General features: G+C 41.9%; 1 protein-coding gene across 2 annotated transcripts in view; it reads right to left on the minus strand.

Annotated features, from left to right (window-relative positions):
• Positions 1 to 23,411, minus strand: part of ATXN10 (ataxin 10) — a 149,502-nt gene that overhangs the window by 96,402 nt on the left and 29,689 nt on the right. For both annotated transcript variants that reach the window (XM_024737576.1, XM_024737577.1), the window contains exons 4-6: positions 15,508 to 15,604; positions 13,134 to 13,292; positions 5,954 to 6,034 (exon numbers count right to left, since the gene is read on the minus strand). In XM_024737576.1, the coding sequence (XP_024593344.1) occupies positions 5,954 to 6,034; positions 13,134 to 13,292; positions 15,508 to 15,604 (337 nt within the window). The remainder of the gene's footprint in view (positions 1 to 5,953; positions 6,035 to 13,133; positions 13,293 to 15,507; positions 15,605 to 23,411) is intronic.

A 23,411-nucleotide genomic window follows, 5' to 3' on the forward strand; every position in this document is an offset into this window, starting at 1 on the left:
TGCACTTTCACTGACGAGGGCCCGGGTTCAATCCCTGGTTGGGGAACTAAGATCCCACAAGCCACATGGTACGGCCAAGTAAAAGAAAAACAAAAAACAAAACAAAACAAAAAATCCTTCTCATAAAATAAAGGAATCACACACAGGACATATAATTCAAGGAGGAAATTTTCTTTCAGAAACACATATTTTGATTGTGCATTTCATTCGCCATCCCCACTTCTATGCCAGAAAACATATATGTACTGAAAAGTACTGCAGTCAGGGGAATGGGACATAATGTGGAATGTCTTACTTCTTCCAGTCTCGGGGGAACCACACTAAATTCTTCCTTGAAAACATAACAGAACACAAGTGGTCTAACAAATCCATTCACGCAAGAGTGAAGGATGCAAAAGTAGGAAGACCCGGTCAGGGACTTCCTTGGTGGTCCAGTGGTAAAGAATCCACCTTCCAATAGAGGGGACGTGGGTTTGATCCCCAGTCAGGGAACTAAGATCCCACATGCCGCGGGGCATCTAAGCCCACGCGCCACAACTACTGAGCCCAAGAGCCTCAACTAGAGAGCCTACATGCTGCAATTACCGAGCCCACGTGCTCCGAAGCCCGCATGCCACAACAAAAGATCCCGTGCCGCAACTAAGACCTGACGCAGCCAAAACTAACTAAATAAATAAATAATTTAACCGGGGGGGGAGAAAACAAACCAACCCAGTCAAAGAGGTCAGAGGCTAGCTGTCCAAAATTATTACACTTCAGTCTCACTTCCTTTAAACCAGAAATCATCACTTGAGCTGCCTCAGGCTCGACAGACACACCACTCAACTAAGAGTCACTCTATAATTTTCTCCCTCAATCACTGGCTGTCATTAGTGTCCTACTTCTAATTCACTTCGGACTGAACAGTTACATACCCTGTCCTCAAAATGATGATTCCTGTTTCATAAAAAAATTGACAGCAATGTACACGTGAAGGATTTTAGGAGAAAATTCTACGGCAAGATTTATATTTTAAAGTTATGCTTGGGCTCCCCTGGTGGTGCAGTGGTTTGAGAGTCCACCTGCCGATGCAGGGGACACGGGTTCGTGCCCGGTCCGGGAGGATCCCACATGCCGCGGAGCGGCTGGGCCCGTGAGCCATGGCCGCTGAGCCTGCGCGTCCGGAGCCTGTGCTCCGCAACGGGAGAGGCCACAACAGTGAGAGGCCCGCGTACCACAAAAAAAAAAGTTATGCTTAAATTGATGCAGTCTACAATTTCAAAAGCCATGCTTGCACCATCTTGAAACAGGTAAGTTTTTTATGAGAGTGAAGGGCAAAGGCGGAGGGGGAAAGAGTGAGAGAGGGAGTTTCATGAGCGTTCTAGGGCAGGAAACAATATCCTATAATTCTGGAAATAAAATATCTGTAATTCAAAGACTGACATCTCCAACAAATTCTGAATAACTACTCCACCTGTATAATTTGTAGAATGGCATGCCACAAAGGCCAAAACTTTTATTAACCTGGAAAACAGGCTAACCAAGATACAGGCAGACAGCTGTTGCTGAATTAATCTCATTAGTCCCTTCATAAATTACAGATATAAGAAGTTAGTGCGTTACAGGGCAAATGATCAGTGATTTGGCATCATACAGACAAGAGTTCAAATACCACCTCTGCTGCCTTTGTAACCCAGGGCAAATACCTAAATGGCAAGAATAATGCCTATTTCACAAGGTCTTTTTGAGGATTAAATGACAATGGCTGTATGTTGCCTTCATACGTAACAGTGATGCTACCTGGAGGAAAAAGTCAAGATCATCAGAGGAGAAGTAGTAATAACAGCAGAAATATGGAAGCAGAAAATGGCCACTCACAGTTACCGAGTGACAATTACATGCCAGCACTGAGAGCTTTCTATACATTCCAGTCAGTAACCACGACAATTTCAGGGGGTGCCTACCATTCTTATCCTCATTTTACAGATGAAAACAGAGTTCCAAAAAGTAACTTGCCCAAAGTAGTGAGTGGCACAGCTAGCCTCTGCTCTTAACCACCATGCTATACAAATTATAAACCTGGAAACTACAAAAGTTGGTTTCCAAGAGCAGCTAGTTTAATTCAATATTACTCCAATTTGCTGGGAAGGGGGACAAGAAAATTGTATAAACACAGGCTCTCATTTCTGCTGAATCACACCATGTGAATTGATTTTGACCCTGTATCCAAAGTATCTTCACCAAGTAATCTGCCCAAATAAACTACCAGGGTGAAGCCGTCAACTAACTGTGACAACTGAAAGAAGCAGCACACGAAAAGAGCTCCCGAGCTCACACGGCGCTCCCCCTCCCTGCGCGCCCACACTGAGGGCGGGTGGGGACTGTGTACCCTGGGGACCCAGGGGCCACCAGCAGGTGCTTAATGAATACGCTGCTTGCTTTGCTGACTGAGCCTCAAGCGTTTTAAATCTAACAGCCCCAACGAGACCATATACTCTGATTCAGCAGGTTGGGGCCACAGCCTGGGCTTGCCTCAGGAGCCTCTGGTGTGTGTTCCCAGCTGAGACACCACAAAGGTCCCCCAGAAATCTCCAGTGCAGTCCCTCATCTGAACCACAGAACACAGAAAATGTCCTGACTGTCTTCTGGGTACTCACAGGATGGTGTGTAGCACCATTCCAGGTGCAAGGGGAGAAGTTAATTCGTTATACATCCCTGTTGAGAAAAGCGTATCTTTTCAATCCTATTATTCTGTCAACGTTCCACTCTGAACAAAGAATTATCTGTCATTGCCCCAAACGAGTCAACAGGGAACCCAGCAGCCTCTCCTCGGCCGCAGAACTCTGAGCGCTCCTGCCAAGACCCCATCCCCTCCTCCCGCCCCTGAGCAAAGACAAGTAAGCAGACTCAGCAGTTCCCACAGTGAGCTCCACCGGAACCGGCCAACACCCGCGAGGTCCATGGCAGCACACCACCTCCTCCTGGCTGACGGAGCCATCTGCTGTCTACAGTATCAACAGAGATGGTGTCTTACAGACAGGCTTCAGTAAGTGTTTGATATTAGTAGAGTTTTCCATTCCAACACTGTTCCAGCACTGATTCTGGTGGGTGTTAAGAACAGAGAACTCACAAGATTCGGTTTTTGTCCTTGAAGAATACATATTCGAGCAGAAAAGCAAATTATCATGATAAACGTGCAGGTGAGGATGCAAAGAACTGCCTGGGAAAGTCAGGAGCGCCAGCAGAAAGCAGGCAGTATCTGAAAAGGGCCAACAGAGCACGAGTGTGTATTCACCAGAGGGAGAGGGGGTAGTCAGGACATTTCGGGCAGAGAAAAGGACACACACAAAAGCATGAAGCCAAAGGGGAAGCCTGGAAAACTGAGAGGAGTTCTGTGCAGCTACAGTGTGGTGACTGGGGGAGAATGAGGAGCTGGAACTGAAGCTACGTTTAAAAAGGGCCTTGAACACCACACCACGGAGTCTAACTGCATCCTGTAACAAGCTCCACACGCCACTAAATGGCAGGGCAAGACCCATGCAGGCAGTTCAGCAGATGACAGAGGAGGAGGGAAAAACAAAAATTAGAACAATCAGCACCGTTCACAGCAGTATCATTCACAGTAGCTGAAAGGTGGAGCGAGCCTGTGGTCCATCGATGGACGACTAGACAAGCAGAATGTGACGTATGTCAATACATACGGTGGAATTTTATTCAGCCTCAGGAAGGAAGGAAATGCTGACACGTGCTATAACATGGACTAACCTTAAGGACACTGTGCTAAGTGAAATACGCCAGTCACGAAAGGACAAATACTGTGTGACTCCACTTACGTGAGGTACAGCTGACCCTTGAACAACATGGATTTGAACTGTGTGGGTCCATGTGTACGTGGAATGTTTTCAATAAACAGGCACTACGGTACTACAGGATCTGCCGTTGGCTGAATCCGAGGGCACAGAGGACCCTCGGATGCGGAGGTTGACTGCAAGTTACGCTCGGGTTTCTGACGCTGGTGTTCAGTGCCTCTGAGCCCTGCACTGTTCAAGCATCGACTGTACTTAGGGGAGTCAAGTTCACAGAGACAGAAAGTAGAGTGGTGGTTGCCAGGGGCTGGGGGCGGGGGAAACGGGGGTAGTTGTTTAACGGGTACGGTTTCCATTTTACAAGATGAGAAGTTCTGGAGACTGGTTGCACAACAGCGTGAATACACTTAAACGACTGAACGGCGCGTTAAAAAGGGCGCGATGGCAAATTCTATATAATGTGTATTTTATCACAGTTTTTAAACAGGCTGTAGCCAAAGTCCAGTCAAAGGTGACATGTAAACCAGAGCTGTGACAAGCGAGCGAGTTCACAACATACTAAGGTGATACGCTCGGTAAGGCTTACTGACCAGTGTAAAGCGGCAAGTGGAGGAGGAGGTGGGGATAACTGAGGTTTCCAATCCAGCAGGTGATGTTACATTAATGAATATACTAGATAAAACTTTTCATGAGTAAGAAAAATTCATTCGTCTACACAAGCTTTCATTCAAAAACTTTTTTTAGCGCTTGTTACGTGCCACGCACTGGCTAGGAAATGTGGACACCACAGAATAAGGAAGACCAAATCCTGGCCCTCACAGAGCTAACGATCTAACGCTAGTGTCATACGACGGCAAGCAGGTATGTGACGTGACACAATGTGTAACAGACGACGTGATGAAACAAAAGCACTTCTCCTGTGGAAGAAAAACAGAGGACGGGGAAGAGGTGGCAGCTGAGTAAGGAATTTGTATGAAGTAGGAAAGCCGTGGCTACAAGTTCTGTATAAATAAAAATGGACAATGTTTAGTCTGTCATCCTCATTTCGTTAGGAAACGGATCGGTTAACAATAGATCAGCTGACAGGAATATGGAAAATACAGACTTGAATATTAAACTGTGTATTCTCTTGCCTTCGGACGTTCCTTACTGCAAAGCAACTTACTAATTTATAGCACTATTCTTCATATTACTTATTTTAATTCTTTTTTTGCAAGAGAAGTAGGCATATGACAGTGGTGGCAGAGGGTACTGGATTTATAAATATGGCATCTAAACTGACTTTAAAAGCACAAACTTTTCCTTTTTGTTAAAGATATTAAAGAAGGAAAACACACTACTTAACAAGACTACAAAGGAGTGCACAAAGATTAACTGTTGGAACCCAAATGTACAGAAAGAATTTCAAAACCACAGCAATTATCAAAATTGTGACTACAATCAAAAGATTAACATTTTTTACGGTTTTTGATCATTAGATCTGTGCCTTCTGAGTAAGTTTTATTTTCCTAAGGCAACATTTCCAATCAGGTTAGGAAAAACATACACTCTTGGAATGGACCGAGTACTAGGAATCATTTTATTCAATCCTCTAATTTTACATGTCAAGAAACTGAATCCAAACAAGGTGAAAGACCTGGCTAAGGTCACATAAAGAGTTACTATGACAACAAAGCACAGAGCCAAAGTACTAAGGTCTCTGGGCTCAGAGGGCACTGCTCTTTCCCCTACTCGGCCAGTGAAGGTCACAGAGAGGTACTGATTTTCTTTCAGTCTAAAATATCTACTGGAAAACTATAAGCCTAGCAGAATGTACCCCAAATCATGACAGCAGGGATGTGAACAAATGAGCACATTTCACCTATGCAGCTGTTATACAGAGCTGCATGACTTACTTTTATAAAATCGAGGGACAAGCGTAACATTTTGTTCTTAACATTTTTTAATACGGTTTTACTGAATAATGGCGCCAACCTGGATTCTGCAACCCTACGTAAATCACTGCCTGTTGCGGCTGCGCTGTAATGTTAACCAACCAATTTAAAACCATTACTGACACAGAAACGTGTATTTAGAGATTTTGTGCCAACTAAGAAGCCACAGTTTTTCAGTCATGCGTACGGAATACTCTATATGGAATGCGGAATACTCGAAACCACACTGGTTACCTTTCTTGATTGCTCATTTTGGCATACATGACTTTAACCAATTCCGGGCTTTTCAGAAAATGGTCTGTAATAATCAAGAACCTAAGAAAAAAGGAGGGAAAGGTTTGGTTACTACAAACATAGTAAAACAGACATGGCCTTATCTACTTTATAGGCATACCTTATACATAAAAGTACTCCTGTTTATTGAATTTTTGATTAGCCGTAATCTTCAAATGTTTTAGAGGTTCACATACTGTTTTTCTATTAGCAGCTAAAAGAGAATGAAAACCCTCAAAATATTTTTCTCCGATTTTACTTCTGAAAAATGTATTGAAATGACTCAAATTTATTCAACTGGAGGAAAGGGCCTACTATAGTTTTTATCTAAGTTGAGAAAGAAAAATAGTTCACTATAGTTCAAACAATAATATGAAATTTAGCTACAAGTTCAGGTATAATAAAACATATTAAATTGTTTTAGTCAGAAACTTAGTGCTAAAATTAACCAGAGAAATAGACATGTCATACTTCTTATTTAAACATACGCCAACAACACAGTAATGAATACTGGCTTGATTATCTACTCCTTAAGAGCTCTCAAGTTACCAAGAAAACATCCTCACTGTCAAGCAATGCACTCATCGAAACTTAGAGATCAACTTGGGGAAACCCTTGAGGCAAAGATTACAAGCATATTTCTTCAAAGTACCACTGTGACACCTAAGAAGATTGATAGTACTATTAATTAATTCTGAATCATATCTACCGGAGGGCGTCTGAAGACTTAAGAACTAAAGAACATACTATTCATAACCAAGGTTATGAATAAGCATGACAGTAAAGCGTTTATATTGACAAACACGGTTTATTTAATCACTTCTTAATAAATAACAGAACAAAAGTATGCCTTTAAGTACGGTAGCCAAATGAGGCATGTTAACTACCACGACACGGCGTCACTTCACACAAACACAAAACCTAGACACATGTTCTGTTTCTCCCACAACCTTTCAAATAAGTGACCAGCACTGATGTAAAATATTTCCAACAATAATGGGTAATATTCAAAATTCTCAATTTTCACGTCAATTTAGGTAGGTCATCAAACAGCGACAACAGAAATTCATGCACATCACGCCAGGTATACAAAACTGTGACCCTAAAGCTCATCCATAATTCACCTATTTGGAGCTCAAAACATTTTCCCACAAGAACATTCATTCAAAAACACAATGTGCCAAATACTGTGTGCGAGGGGCTAGGTCCCAAGCCATAATTCCAAACTCTAAGGGTGGAGAAAGACACACGCATAGAGAGATAATTAGAGAAAAATGTCTTAGGTGCAGCACACAGGCACACGTCACGGATTACAGAAACAACAAAGTTAATCTAACTAGAGGGCTGCAGGGAAGAGGGGCGATGGATGGGACAGGAGAATCAGGAGTTCAGTGAATCCCTAGTTGCAGAGGGAAGGGAGAGCATTTAAATTAGAGGTGACACAAAAGGACTTGAAAAGACTGCTTGAAAGAAAGAAAAGCAATGTACTAAGGGAATTATAAACAATAAAATACTACCAGGGTTTAAAGAGGGACTCGGGACCTAACACTTATGTCCTTGAATGTTATTGTAAACAGCCCTCAGCCTGCAGAACTGTCAGTTGAAGGGAGCTTCACCAAGCTTTGAGTTTATTACGACTGAGGTGACAACCACGCCTTCTTTCGTGATACTGGTCATTAGTGCTCTCTCTCTTTCTTCTTAATCAATTTTGTTGATCTTTTTAAAGAGTCAACTTTGCCTTTGTTAATCCTTTCTATTTTTTTCCTGTTTTCCATGTTATTGACTTGTGTCCTTTTATTTTCTTCTTTCTGCTGAGGATTTACTGTACTCTTCTCTTTCTGTCTTCATAAAGTAGAACCTTAAGTCCCTGATTTCAGACCTACTTTTCTGACATAAACACTTAAAGCTATAAATTACCCTCTCAACCCTGCTTCAGCTTTATCCCACACATTTTATGCTTTCATTATCCTTCAGTTCAAAAGATTTTCTAATTTGCCTTGTGATTTCCTTTGTGACAAGTCAATTATTTAGATGTGCTGATTTCCAAAACTTTAGAATTTTTCTAGATCACCCTGCTATGGTTTTCTAGGCTAATTGTGGTCAGGGAACATATTCCGTATGTTTCCAATCCTTTTCATATATTCATTGAGACTTTTTATAGCCCAGACTATGGTCTATCTTAGTGAACATAATGCAGACAGTTGAAAACAAAGTAACTTTTCCAAGCGTTGAGAAAATGTTCTATAAACCAGACTCATGTGAAGGTGGCTACCTATCTCAGTACTACTGAGATCATCTACATCTATACTGAGGCTTGTCTACTTCTATCAGTGGCTAAAAAGTGAGTGTTAAAATCTCCAACTATCACTTCCAATTCCAGGCATAACAGATGAACAACTGACCTCCTACCTTAAAGGACTACAAAAGCAGACAAAACATATGAAACAGTTTTCAGACAAGAAACAACAAACCCAACTCAATCACGTTGTGCAAATAAAAGGCACTTTGGAGAATTTCCTCCTAAACAAACAAAATACCCTAAAAAATGCATGGTAACTGTATTCTGATCAATATTTTTATAAAATCTTATGGCCTAATTAGCAGACTGAGACACACTCAGTGAAGGACAGAGTTACTCTACATGCTGGAATGTGTGGTGACGAAGTGGAACTTGAATTGAAAACGTTTTCCACACACAGGGGTGGTCAAGGGTGCAGGGAATGGGGCAAAGACAAAGGAAAGATCCACTACGGTGCTGTCGCTGTGACCACCAGCATTACCTGGAGCTAAAATGAAAGTAGGTCCATATGCTGGGACCTTTATACCAAGATAAATTCCAAGCAGATCAAACACTTAAACATCAAAACTGAAATGATACAATACTGGAAGAAAACCTAAGTGGAGAAAAGGCCTTTATAGCTATTATCAAAAATCTTAAGACATTAAAAAAAGACCGGCCATTTCATCTACTAAAATATCAAAAACTTTACATGAAGAAAAGTGCCAGAAGCAAAGTCAAAAGACAAAAAAGGGAGAAAAAAATTTGGATTTTATTTCATACAAAGGACTAATATCCTTAATTTAAAAAATATTCCTACGTATATAGAAAAGACTGCCATCCTAATAGAAAAATGGGTGAAGAAAATGAGAATGTACATAAAAGAAAATTAGACTCCTCAATATGTAAAATGATGCTCAACCTCATAACAAGAAAAATACAAAATAAAACTATACGATGATACTATTTTAAACCTTGGCAGAAGTGGCAAATCCAAAATTTTGATAGCACACTCTGTTAGCAATGATAAAGGAAACCAGGTACTACTCTCAAAATTTGCCAAGGGAAGTATATACTAGTATAACATCTATGAAGGACAACTTGGAAGTGTCTGTCAAAATTATAAAAGCACATTCTCTGCGAGTAACTGTGAATCGTGAATTTATCCTACAATCATACTTGCCCATATGCAGGATGACATACGTGTCAACAAGGCCACAGGACAGCTCCACTCAGATGTAGAGAAGGCACCTCAAACTTAACGCAGTCAAAACGAACTCCTGATGTCCCCTAGCCCCACCCCAAACTGTTCCACCCACCTCACTCAAACAAGCCAAAAACCCAGCTCCCACCCTTGCCTTCCTCCCTCCCACCTCACCCCCAAATCGAATCCACACTAAGCCTCATCAGCTCCGCCTGCAGACCACACGCAAGCTATTCGTCCTCTTCATCCCACCGCGACGACCCTCATCTAAGCCACCCTGGCCTCCTGACAACTACAACTGCCTCCTAACAGGCAGCCCAGCCTCCATTCCTCCCTCTCCCCTCCCCACAGCTCAACCTCAGTCCAGCAATCAGAGGGAGCCTTCGAAACAAAGACCAGGGACTTCCCTGGTGGCTCAGTGGTTAAGAATCCGTCTGCCGGCGCAGGGCACATGGATTCAAGCCCTGGTCCGGGAAGATCCCACATACTGCAGAGCAACTAAGCCCGTGCGCCACAACTACCGTGCCTGCGCTCTAGAGCCCGCGAGCCACAACTACTGAGCCCCTGCGCCACAACTACTGAAGCCCACGCGCCTACAGCCCGTGCTCCGTAGCGAGGGAAGCCACCGCAATGAGACACCTGTGCACCGCAACAAAGACCCAACGCAGCCAAAAATAAGTAAGTATGTATAACTAACTAACACAGACCAGGTCGTTCCATACACTGCTTAAAACTCCCCAATCGCTTCTCACGGCAAAGAGTAAAACGATCGCCTTTTCCTGGTTCACAAAGCCCCACATCACTGGCCTCCAGGTACCCCTTCACCCACTACACTGTCCAAACCCTGGTCTCCCTAGTCCTGCGACAGAGGCCTCTGCCTTGGGGTCTTTGCACCCTGTGTATTCACTGCTGGGACTGTTCTTCCCAATCTGTCTCCACCTTTACCCACAGATCTTCCAATGATGGCTACCCAGTTCTCGGTTCAAATGTCACCAACTCGGGAAAGGTTTCCTTGACCTCCAAATTTTAAAGTAGCACAAAGTTACTCTGCATCACCTCACCTCACCAGAGTACTTAATCAAGATTCAGGGGCTTCCCTGGTGGCTCAGTGGTTGAGAGTCCGCCTGCCGATGCAGGGGACACGGGTTCGTGCCCCGGTCCGGGAAGATCCCACGTGCCCCGGAGCGGCTAGGCCCATGAGCCATGGCCCCTGAGCCTGCGCGTCCAGAGCCTGTGCTCTACAACGGGAGAGGCCACAACAGTGAGAGGCCCGCTTATGGCAAAAAAAGAAAAGGAAAAAAAAGATTCAACATGGGAATTCCCTGGCGGTCCAGTGGTTAGGACTCCGTGCTTCCACTGCAGGGGTCCCGCATGCCATGGCCCAAAAAAAAAAAAAAAAAGACCCAACATTGATTCTTGTTTTTTCCACTGTCTGTCTTCTGTACCAATCATATTTGTATTACTACTAATAAAATACTAGCTAATACTATACAGCGTTTACTATGAGTCAAGTACCATTCTAAGGGACAGCTTAGTACACATTCTGTGTACTTTTCTTCCAATTTATCTGACATTTGTTATACATTTATTTGGGGTTTTAGGTTCATTATCTGTCTCTCACTAAAACGTAACGTCTTATTAATTTTGAATCTCCAGTGCCATGAACAGTACCTGGTACACTTCAAGAACTCCATCAATAATTACTGAATTAATTAATTAATGTTTGAAGCAAGCATCTGCGTGTTTTCTGAATTTCCTAGAAGCCTGCACAAAGCAGGAATAGTTTCTAATCCACGGGTTTTCCAAGATAAAAGCAAATCAGATCCCTCATGAAAAGGGCAATTAGTCTTTGCAGAGAAACCAGAGCCCCTTGTCTTGTGACACGGCGGGCAGTGCTCTCAGCAGTGTCTCACGGTGGGCCCTCAATAAGATAGAGCAAAGCCACTCGGGCACTACTCCTCAGTGTAAGCCAGGCCCCAAACCAGGGAAGTACAGACAGGCAGCTCCCGGATGCGCAGGATCAACCCAGGAAAAACTCTGGGTACCCACAGAGGTGCAGATGGACTATTCATTTTCCAGGTAAATCTCCTAAGCATTCCTTTGCACTTTTGAGCTATTCAGATAAGTACTGATTGGCAATGATGTCAAGCTTGTGCTCACCAGGTAACCAGTCAAATGCAAAGCCATATGCTTTAAAAGTCACCAGAACTGAATACTGGCTCGTTCACTTTAACCAAATATAATTAAAAAGGTAAAGTTATCAGAGCAAAGGGCAAGAATGACATCTTAAGGTACTGCCATTCAAGCTCAGACAGGTAGACAGCAAGACAGGCAGTGTCGCTACCCAACAGTCCTTGTGCCAAACCAACCATTCTAGTGAGTTTGTAACCATGTCCACATGCCTTTAAAATAACATATGGGACACGAAATTCAGAAGTCTGGAAACTTCTAACCTAAATCAATTCTTTCATTTTAGAAATAAGGAAGAAGAGGCCCACAGAAGTTCAGTGCCTTAGCTAAGGTTCCTCATTCACCTAAAAATCAAAACAAATGCTCAGTTTCCTGACTTCTGTGGTGCCTCCTGGGATGCTCCCCAGGTACTTCTGCTCCGGCAGCCTCTCTGGAAAGAAGTTCGGGTGAACTTAAACCTTGAGCTAGGGTCTGGTTCTTCATGCTGCTTTCAGGTCAAACCAATGAGGAGTAAAACCCATTTATTCTTTCTTTCATTCAACAAATAGTAAACATCTACTAGTGAGTAAAGATAGCAGCATTTTTACTTTGGCACTGTTTAAAGGATAAGAACTGTCTCTCACAGTTTACAATACAGGCAGAAAAAAGGCGTTCTGACTGGACATCCATACAGACAACTGGAATTCTTTGCTACACCACCTTATGGCATAACATTGAGTGTATAATCCTGGTGGCAAATAATATTAGATACAAAAGGCAATGACGATGGAATGCCAGTGACAGGGAGATTTTTTTCTTGCAACTCAAAAATGGTCATTTAAATGGCTGTCAATTATGCATGAGTTTTTATATGTTAGTTGCTGGGACTGTTTTTCTAAATATAATATACTTTCCATTCCAGGGGCTGCACGAAGTTACAAGCAAATTCTCAACTTTCAGAATTCATCGTGTTGACTTTCTTACCCTATATCTGCTCAAGGGAAGAACCAAAGATAAAGACCTTTATAACAAGAAGAGTCTCAATCACATTTAATATCTTCTAAGCTATAAACTTTAAATTTGTAATTAAATTCTTTTGCAGAATTACTATTTCTGTAAATGCAGAAATTTTGTGCTAATATTTTATGAGGGAGGTGGGGTCCCACTAATCAGAAACATAAAATGCCACAAAGACGTTTAGGGCCTGTAAGTAATACTCCAGCTTTATGGAAAATAGAACAAATTATCTTGGGAGAGGATCAAAAATATACGCCATCCAAAGCAGAAGTCAGAACAGAAAGGACATCAGAGAAGCACATATTTATTTACAAACAAGAAAGGCTAGAAATGGGACCTTTTCCTAGTTTTTCAACATATGTTAAGCTTAAACTTACTGTTCAATTGTTATAATTCAAACTTTTACTTAAAACCTCTACCAGGAAAGTGATGTCAGGATGTTTAAGCAGCCACGTTTCTAACAAGATACTCACGGCCATTCCGATTCAGGCTGCTTCTGGTGAGCTTCTATGACATCAATCGCAATATTGAGGTTTTCTTCCAGCTCCTTCATTCTTTCAGAATTAAGAGATGTGAACAAAATCATTGATGAGTAGGCAACAATTTTTTTGTCTGGATGATTTAAGCAAGACCTTCCAAATAAAGAAATCAGGGTGTTAGCCCAACTTAGCAGCATGATAAAACATGATTATAACTCATAAATAGTAATAATCCCATTAACAAGTTCAGTATATACTGATATTTTTAAGGATTTAATGAAGAATTACAACACTTTTAAACAAGTACATAATTTATGGCAAAAACAGCAAATTGAAAATTAGTCACGACACAGAGAACCCAATACAAAAGCTGCAGTTCACTTATGAGTCAGAGGCAGAAAGCAAATAGAATCTGATTAAAGAAAAAGGTAAAATGATTACAGTTACAAAGCATTAAAATGTTCATTCTTGTTAGAAAAAAAATCAAAAGGCATAAAATGATACTTCAATGACTACAGACATTTCTTTAACAGTCTGAGGGACAGAATGTTTAAGGGAAAGATGATATATTGGCAAGAAATAAAATCTGGAGTCAAAAGCCTCCGTATAACTCCCGGTTCGACCCACCTATCAGCTATGTGATCTTAGAAAGGTCACTAATTTATCAATTTTCAACTATATTATGGGTTATGCACTATGGCAGGACTTTTTTTCTTTCATTTAAACTTCATTAACACTCTTCTGGAGGAGGTTTTATCCTTTATTATAGATGAAGAATGTGTTGACTTTACTTGCCCAAAGGCACAAAGCCAGTACCTGCCAAAGCTGAATTCGAATTTGGTTGTATCCGTCTCACAAACACATATAGAGTGAAGTCACATAACCTCTTTCGGTGTGTTTTCTGACATAAAAGTGGAATATAATAACAAGACCTCCTTGGCCTGTCTCAGAGGGCTTCTGTGAGCACCAGATTTGATAACGAATGTAAAACCACCATGTAATTGCCAAGTAAACTCCTCTGACGGCCTTGTTCAGGGCCTCTCCTCTGTGTCCCTATGACACCTGGTTTCACCTGTGTCATTAATACATCAATTCTTACACTACAACATGCTTATAGCACGGGCTTTGGGGGAGTGGTGAATATATCTAAGTTACCCTTATTCCATTCCTCTAGCTCAGAACCTGGCAGAGATGAGGTATTCAAAATGTCTGAAAGGAATGATTTCTCAAAAATGAGTAATTTTTATTTCTACAGCTTGAATTCCACAATTCTTTCCTTCCAACCTAAGCTCAATTATTATTTACCGTAAAGATTTTATGCCTTCAACTCTAATTATCTGCAGGAATTTGAGAACCGGTTACAGGCTCAGTGAGCTAGAGATAACATTAGCGTTTATCTGATCCTTACACCATACAGATGAGCCCAGAAAACCTATACAACCAGGGAAGGCAGCACAGAACTTAGGCAGCTGGTATTTAAAGAGCGTAGGCTTTGGATCCAGAGGGCAGCATGGGGTTCCGGTTCCAGCTACGCCGTTTACCAGTGATAAGTGTCAGTTCCCTCATTTGTCCAAATGGGGACAGTACCACTTGCCCCACAGGGCAAAGGGTAAAAGACGGGAAATATACAGAAAAGACCCAGCTCTGGACATTCAAACGACAGCTGCTCTGCTGCTTATATTGTTGCCACCACCAAAGTTACCCCATTGGTTGGCAACAGAACCTGGATTAGAAGCCAGGCCTCCTGCCCCAGGATGGGGCCTTTCCTATTACCTATCCTTCCTCCATCACCTGCTCACCTTTCATCTCCATGCTCCATTTCTTATGAACACAGCTGGTCAAAACACAGTAGCAAATCACCAGGGAAAGTACACCATAAATCAATCTACATAAACAGATTGGTTATCCACATCTTATACTTCTCCGTATCTACCAAAACATAGAGCATTGTGCCGAGCATATAAGAAATGCTCAATTAACACATGATTAATTCACTGCCCATACTTCAATATTTTATGGCTTTTTTTCTTATAAAAAAATGTGTTCTTAACAGCATTCCTTACTTTAACCAAAACTTTTATTTACTTAAAGCAAAAACTGACACACAATGAAGGACATAAACCTTACGTGTACAGCCCAATGAGATGTGCATATACCTACGTGACCACCACGCAGATCAAGACACAGAACATTCCCAGGAACCCACGAGTCTACCTCGTGCCCTCTCCGGCCAGTACTACACCCGCCACTACCCACCAAGAGCAACTGCTGTCCTGAGTTCTGTCACCAAAGGTTAGTTTCTCCTGTTTGGGAATTGATATAACCACAATCTTTTCAGAAGTCAGAAAAACTCTATCAATATACTCACAAAAAGAGTTCTGGGAAAGCATGCATCCAAACAATAGACTGGGAATCTTCATTCCGTGAGGCAATATTGCCTAAAAACTGCAGACCACAGCGAAAAGCTGAGGATTTATAAAGGCAAAAAAGATACATGATTAAAAGAATTTTTCAAAACACCAAATAAATACACCTTAGTTAGAAATACTCCACGTTATTAAACAGGAAGCTTGTTTGCTTCTTTTAACTATAAAAGTCTCTCACCACAATGAAACTTTGGGTATGACGTTAATATTAAAATGCCTTACCAAAACAATGTACTTATACAAAATTAATTAACTTCTTTAAAACATTGTAACTGTAGACACAAATATACCTGTAATCACATTAAATATCATTGGAATATGTGTTCCAATTGAAAGACAGTTGCTCTTAGACTGGATCTTTTAAAATCTAACAATAGACAATTTAAAACAAGACATGTAAAATATAAGGCTATCGAAGCATTGAAAGTTAAAGAATGGTGAAAAGATATACGAGGCAAATACCAGCCTACAAAGGGAGTCATACAACCACTTAAAATCAGACATAATAAACTTTAAGGCAAAAAGTATTAATGGAAATTTTTTTAAAGTCATTTCAGAATTACTGAATTCACAGAAAGGTATAATTTTAAACTGGAATCACCTAATAACATGGTCTCAAATATATATTAAAGAAAAACTGACAAAAGTATAGAGCGAAGAGAAAAACCCACAATTAAATTCGGCAATAATAATATACCTTTCCAGTAAATTATAAAATAAGCAGACAAAACAATCAGCATATTTAGAAGATTTAAATAAGATTTAGTAACAACCTAGTTGACACATTTAGACTATTTCACCAAATAAAACTGCAGAATACTGGACAAAATCCAGACTGCTGACAACAAATGCAGGCAAGGATGTAGAGCAACAGAACTCTCATCCATTGCAGGTGGGAACGCAGAACGGTGCAGCCACTTTGGGAGACAGTTTGGTGGTTCTTACAAAACTAAACATACTCTTAGCATACAATCCAACAATCACACTCCTTGGTATTTACCCAAAGTAACTGAAAACTTATGTCCACACAAAACCCTGCACGTGGATGTTTATAGCAGCTTTATTCATAACTGCCAAAACTTGGAAGCAACCAAGATGTCCTTCATTAGATGGATAAACTGCGGTCCGTCCAGACAGTGGAATATTACTCAGCACTAAAAAGAAATGAGTCATCAAGCCATGAAAAGGAACATTAAATGCGTATTACCAAATGAAAAGCCAATCTGAAAAGGCTACAGACTGTACGACTCCAACTCTATGACATTCTGGAAAAGGCAAAACTATGGAGGCAGTAAAAAGATTGGTGGCTGCCAGGGGCTGGGGCACAGGAGGCGGTGTGAACAGGTGGAGCACAGAGGATTTTTAGGGCAGTGAAACTTCTCTGTATGATATTACAGTGATGGATACATGTCCTTGTATGTTTGTCCAAATCTCCACAGAATATACATATATATATATATATATATGTATTGGGTTGGCCAAAAAGTGCCTTCGGTTTTTAAGTAAATGTAAAAGACACATGTTTCATTTTCACCAAGAACTTTATTGAACATATTCACCCTTTTGTTCCACTACCTTCTGCCATTTTTCAGGCAACTTCATAATTCCATCTTCCCAAAACTTCAGCTTTTTGAGCAAAGAACTGTTCCAGGTGCCTTTTACAGTCTTCCAGGGAATTGAAATTTTTTCCATTAAGTGAAGTTTGTAAAGACCTAAATAAGTGGAAATCTGAAGGTGCAATGTCTGGTGAATATGGCAGATGAATCAGAACTTCCCAGCCAAGCTGTAACAGTTTTTCCTGATCATCAAAGAAATGTGCGGTCTTGCATTAACCTGATGGAAGATTATGCATTTTCTGTTGACTAATTCCAGATACTTTTTGTTGAGTGCTGCTTTCAGTTGGTCTAATTGGGAGCAGTACTTGTTGGAATTAATCATTTGGTTTTCCACAAGGAGCTTATAATAGAGGACTCCCTTCCAATGCCACCATATACACATCACCTTCTTTGGATGAAGAGCAGCCTTTGGTGTGGTTGGTGGTGGTTCATTTCGCTTGCCCCACGATCTCTTCCGTTCCACATTATTGTACAGTATCCACTTTTCATCGTCCATCACAACTTGTTTTAAAAATGGAACGTTTGAACATCCCTGGTGGTCCAGTGGTTAAGACTCCACGCTTCCAATGCAGAGGACACAGGTTCGATCTCTGGTTGGGAAAGTTCTGCATGCCACACAATGTGGCAAAAAAACCTGAAACATTTTCATTATGTTTAAGTAGAGAACTGCATGAGGAAATATGGTCAAGAAGGTTTTTTTCCCCACTTAAACTTATGTGGAACCCAAACATCAAAGCAATTAACGTAACCAAGCTGGTGCAAGTGATTTTCAATGCTTGACTTGGATATTCTGAGTATGTCGGCTATCTCCCGCATGGTATAACCTTCACTGCTCTCGATTAATGTCTCGATTTGATCGCTATCAACTTCAACTGGTTTACCCGACTGTGGAGCATCGTCCAGCGAGAAATCTCCAGCATGAAACTTCGCAAACCACTTCTGACACATCTGATCAGTCAAAGCACCTTCTCCATACATTGCACAAAATCTTCTTTTGCGTTTCGGTTGCGTTTTTACCTTTCTTGAAATAATAAAGCATAATATGCCAAAAATGTTGCTTTTTTTCTTCCATCTTCGATATTAAAATGGCTACACAAAAATTCACCAATTTTGATAAGACTTTTTTTAAATGCATGCTGATATGACAGCTGTCACCTACAATTTAACGAAATTGTTTTGAATGAAGTTAAAGACAACTGAGAGCCACTACCGCCACTGTACGGAAGAAACTGAAGAAACCTTTTGGCCCACCCAATATATACATACATACATATATATATATACATATACACACACACACACATACACAAAAAGAAAAAGCACTCAAACCACGGGAAAGCCACAAGAAAACCCACTCAAACCCACGGGAAAACTACACAACCACCGCACTGGCAAAAATTAGAAAATAACAAAGTGTTTGTGAGAATGTAATGCATTAGGAACTAAAGGTTCTCTCAAGTTCTTTGCATCGGTGAACAGACCGCATTTAAATTACTCTTGACTGAGCACCAGTTATCAATCACTGCTTCTTAGCTTCGCTGCCTGCTCTGCAAACATAAAGGTGGGCCCTTTGAAGGTCTCCCTTGTCAGCTGGCACGTACAGCCTCGTGGGTAGAAGCGCTGGAGGGGCACTGGAGGGCTGCAGGGAGCGGAGTTTTTCTCGTCCTGGTTCTGGGTAGTCCTCTGGCCATGCTTCTCCTGTTTCTCTGGCGTTCATCTCCTGCAGCTTCTCCAGTGAGGAGCTCTCGCACAGCAGGACCAACCAGCAGTGTCCAGGAGCTAGGAACTTCCTCAGGATGCTTCGAAGCCAGTTTCAAGTCATGGAAGCTTTCTGTGGACGACTCCCCCCTGCACCCCAGAGGGTGGATTTCCATCAAGTTCCACCAACACCACCCCTCGGCGACTTCACCACCACCCAGTGAGCCACAGCCATGCCCTCTCCAAGCAGGCCTGATCTCAGGCCTAGGGGGAGGGGAGCCTCTTCCCTGGACACTCATCTTAGCCCTGGGGGCACTGGCTGCTCCTTATATCTTTCATTCCTGTGTTCTTTGGCATTCTCTTTACTTCTTAGTAGTCAATCCCCTGTTATTTCAAGCCTTTGTTATAGTTAGTAATTCTTTATTTAAAATTTTCCCTGTTCAAATTGCAGTGCGGTTTGTGTCTCCTGGTTGTACCCGAGCTGGCAGTGCAGATGGAGAGAAGGGAGGGAGGGAGGGAGGGAGGGAGGGAAGTTGTGAGGAAGGGAAAGAGGGCCCCAGGGGAAGCGAGAGAAGATGGCATCAAGCACAAGCCTTAGAAAACAAGAACAGTTCAATCAGTCGGGACCAAGTCAGACAGACAGAAACCAAACTGTTCTTTAACAAAGAAAATTTAATATATGGAATTAGTTCAACTAAAAAGGCAACACTGAGGTAACAGAGATTAAGGCTACAGGAAACCACCACCTACCACCCTTCAAACTGGAGGCAGAAAGGGAAGAGGGTAAGGTTGTGAGAACCCAGAAGCCTGGAGGGGCTCTGCAGAGCTGGAACCCGGACCTCTGTGGAAGGGGCTGCCCAGGCTACCGCTGGCACCTCTGGCGCGTGGAAGAAGGGCCCAGGCCAGCTAACAGTGGTGTCTCTAAGAAATACTAGGAGGCTTTCCAAGTGGGAAGGAAGCTGGAATGGGAACCATCCAGGGGAGACCTGAGTAGGGGGCGAGTCACCCTTCCCCCCCCGCCTCCTGGTCCCCACTAGATCCTTCACTGGCTAAACCTCACTGAAAGCGGAGGAGAAATGTGTTTCTGGACGCCCAGCCCCTGGACCACGAAACAGCACAGAGGGCTAAGCTCAAAGCCTAACAACAGCCCCGTAACCAGAACGACACCCAACATTAGACAATCACTAACGCGACATGTACGGTTCCAAGTGCTTTATTTTATACAAGTTCTTATTTAATTGTCACAGTAGGCAGGTGTCTTTATCACGTCACCCAAGTCAGCAGCAGGAGAGGGCCCCAGACCCCACACACCAAGAGGAGAGCGGGACAGTCGGCCAGTTCTCACGGGCATGCGATGCTGGTAAGTAAATACTTAAAATACTTGTGTACTTTGCAGCGAACAGACGCTACCGTGAATCCCTGCACGCCCACCCCTGCCCCAGCCCCCTCCTCAGGTCACACAACTAAAAGCCAGCGCCCGACAAGCAGCCTCAGCCCTCCGTGCCAGGCCCCAGCTACCCCCGCCTGGCACCCATGCTGAGGGAGCAGCGCCTGCACCCGACTGTTCGCTGTTTTCAAAGTGGTTACTCTGGGGCCAGGACAGTCCATACAGACAGAGTAGCATGTGATGAGACCCTGAGTGGAGAGAGGCGAGACACTTCTGAGGAACAAAAGACCAGCATGAATAAAGCATCAAGAACCAAGGAGTGAGGTAACAATAACAGTGATAACTAGCATGTGTTCAGTGTTCACTAGGTGCTAATAGACACTGTGTTCTTACAGTTCTAACTGTAAGATGTCATCTAACCCCCGCGACAGCCGTATGGGGTCGGGGTTAATATTATCCCCCTCTTGCAAAGAGTAACCGAAGCTCAGAAGGCCAGGTAACTGGCCTGGGGCATGAAGCCTGCAAGTGGCAGAAGCAAGACAGGCAAAAACAAGCAGTGGCTCTTCCTCAGCAACAGGAATCGGCTCATCAAGGAAAGGAGCCACAGGACAGCCTGAGATGAAATGAAAGCTCCTGCTCTATTAACGGAAATCCCGGCCAGGCAGCAACCAGGAGATGTTTTTAAGGGCAAGAGGACTTCCAAAGACCTTCAACCTCCTAGATCCCTGCTTTGCTAGGAGGGAGGGATGGGCCTACTGACCCAGGCCTGGAGCTCGGGTCCTCTGTCCTCAGACTTTTCCGGAACCCAGGCCTTCCCTTCAAAGCCTGTCGCTGCTGCTCCAATAGCTCAAAGGCAGAGCAGCCGTAAAGATGAAAAAGGTTGAGGCGTGTAATGTGCCTGTGCTATTCGCTTACTCATAGTAACTCGACAACTGGCTGCTCAAAGAAGAGTTGCGAAATTGTGGCCAAAAAGCAAAACACTGAGATAAAAAACTCTGAAGACAAAATGCTGAACCGAGAACCTCAAAACTGAATTCACATTATAATCTAAACTAAAGCAGGATACAAAACTGCAATACACATTCATAGCCATACACACAAATACTGAAGGATGACTAGAAAAAAGTCAAGTGTTTGCCTAACGCAGCCGGCATATACAATGATTATTTTTCTTTTCGTTTTTAAAAATCACTCTATAATGAAATTATATAAAATGTTCATAATAAAAAATAATACCTTCATTTTCATCTTAAGTCGTAGTGTAAAATGACATTTCTATTTCTGCTGACTATTTTAGAGTATTAACACTGAAATCCTTGTAAGATTTAATTTAACACACAAAAAAAGCCAACAATATAAGTCGGTCTGAAAGCCAAACAACCCAACAATTCATCAGGCAACTAAAAATTAGCACTCTGAATCAGAACATAATTCTGGGAAGGAAAAGGTTTAAAGACGTCCTCGAAACAAGAAAAGAAAACTCCAGACAAAGTACAAATGACCGTTTACTTTTACCAAACAGCTTATCAAGTGATCTTTATGTAAATACAGCAAATGTTACAAAGCCCCTCAAAAAGCCCAACATTATTTTTACAGATTAGAAAAGAACAAAGGCCAAAAACAACACCAATAACTCAATTAAAATAACTCATGCTTATGTTTACATATAATTTGATGAGCATAATATATTCGTCACACCACTGCAATTATTCTCTGAAAATAATACTCTAAATATTATTTTGACAGCGTAATTATAGTTCTTACCTCAAGAGCGGTGACAAAAAACTGGCACAGATACCCTGCTAAAAATCTACGAAGAGTAAGGTCCTCACAGAGAAAGTCAAAAGATAGTACAGGCATTGTATCAAGGAACAAGAACGCTTTTGAAGAGATCTGTTATTAGGTTTGAACTAACATACTATAAAATTTGTTTAAGCTTCATTGTTGAAACAAAGTTGCATTCTTGAATTCCAAATAAAATTCAGTAATATCACTGGCTGCCTTTTTCAAGAAGGTAGTGAGAAGTATCACTTCCACTTTCCCTTCTGGCCTCAGTAATGTCCTTCCAACTCTGTCAACAGACGCAAGCCATCTACTTGAAACTGATACAATTGAAAAAGAAGACCTAGATAAATGGAGAGATGTTCCCTATTCATGGACCGGAAGACTCAATATCATTAAGATGGCAGTTCTCCCCAAGTGGATCTTCAGATTCAACATAATTCCTAGTATCCACAATACATAAATAACTCTCACAACTTGACAACAAAATTTAAAAGCCCAATTAAAAACTGGGCAAAGCGGGGGCTTCCCTGGTGGCACAGTGGTTGAGAGTCTGCCTGCCGATGCAGGGGACACGGGTTCGTGCCCCAGTCCGGGAAAACGGCCAAAAAACCAAAACACAAAACAGAAGCAATATTGTAACAAATTCAATAAAGACTTTAAAAATGGTCCACGTCAAAAAAATCTTAAAAAAAAAAACAAAAAAAAACTGGGCAAAGGACTTCAATAGACATTTCCCCAAAGAAGATTTACAAATAACCAAAAGGCACATGAGCAGATGTTCAACATCATTCGTCATTAGGGAAATGCAAATCAAAACCACGATGAGATACCACTCCACACCCACCAGGATAACTATACTCCAAAAAAAGGAAAACAAATGTCAGCAAGGACGTGGAGGAACTGGAACCCTGTACACTGTTGGTGAAAATATAAAACAGCTGCTATGGAAAAGTTCGGCAGTTTCTTAAAAATTTACATATAAAATTGACGCACCAATTCCACTCCTAGGTATACACGCAAAAGAACTGAAAACAGGTGCTCAAATAAATATGTGTACACACACGTTCAGAGCAGCACTATTCTAAACAGCCAAGCAGTGGCACAAGAGCCACATGGTGGAAACAACCCAAATGCCCATCAATGAATGAACGGATACACAAAACACGTGTTCTATGCATACAATGGAATATCATTCAGTCACAAAAAGAAATGAAGCACTGATACATATACAATGTGGATGAACCTCAAAAAACATTATGCTAACTGAAAGAAGCCAGACAAAAAAGGTCACAAAATTCTATGATTCCATTTATATGAAAAATCCAGAACAGGCAATCCACAGAGACAGAATGCAGAATGG

Source organism: Neophocaena asiaeorientalis, unplaced genomic scaffold, assembly GCF_003031525.2.
Source record: "Neophocaena asiaeorientalis asiaeorientalis breed wild unplaced genomic scaffold, Neophocaena_asiaeorientalis_V1.1 scaffold242, whole genome shotgun sequence".
Lineage (NCBI taxonomy): Eukaryota > Metazoa > Chordata > Mammalia > Artiodactyla > Phocoenidae > Neophocaena > Neophocaena asiaeorientalis.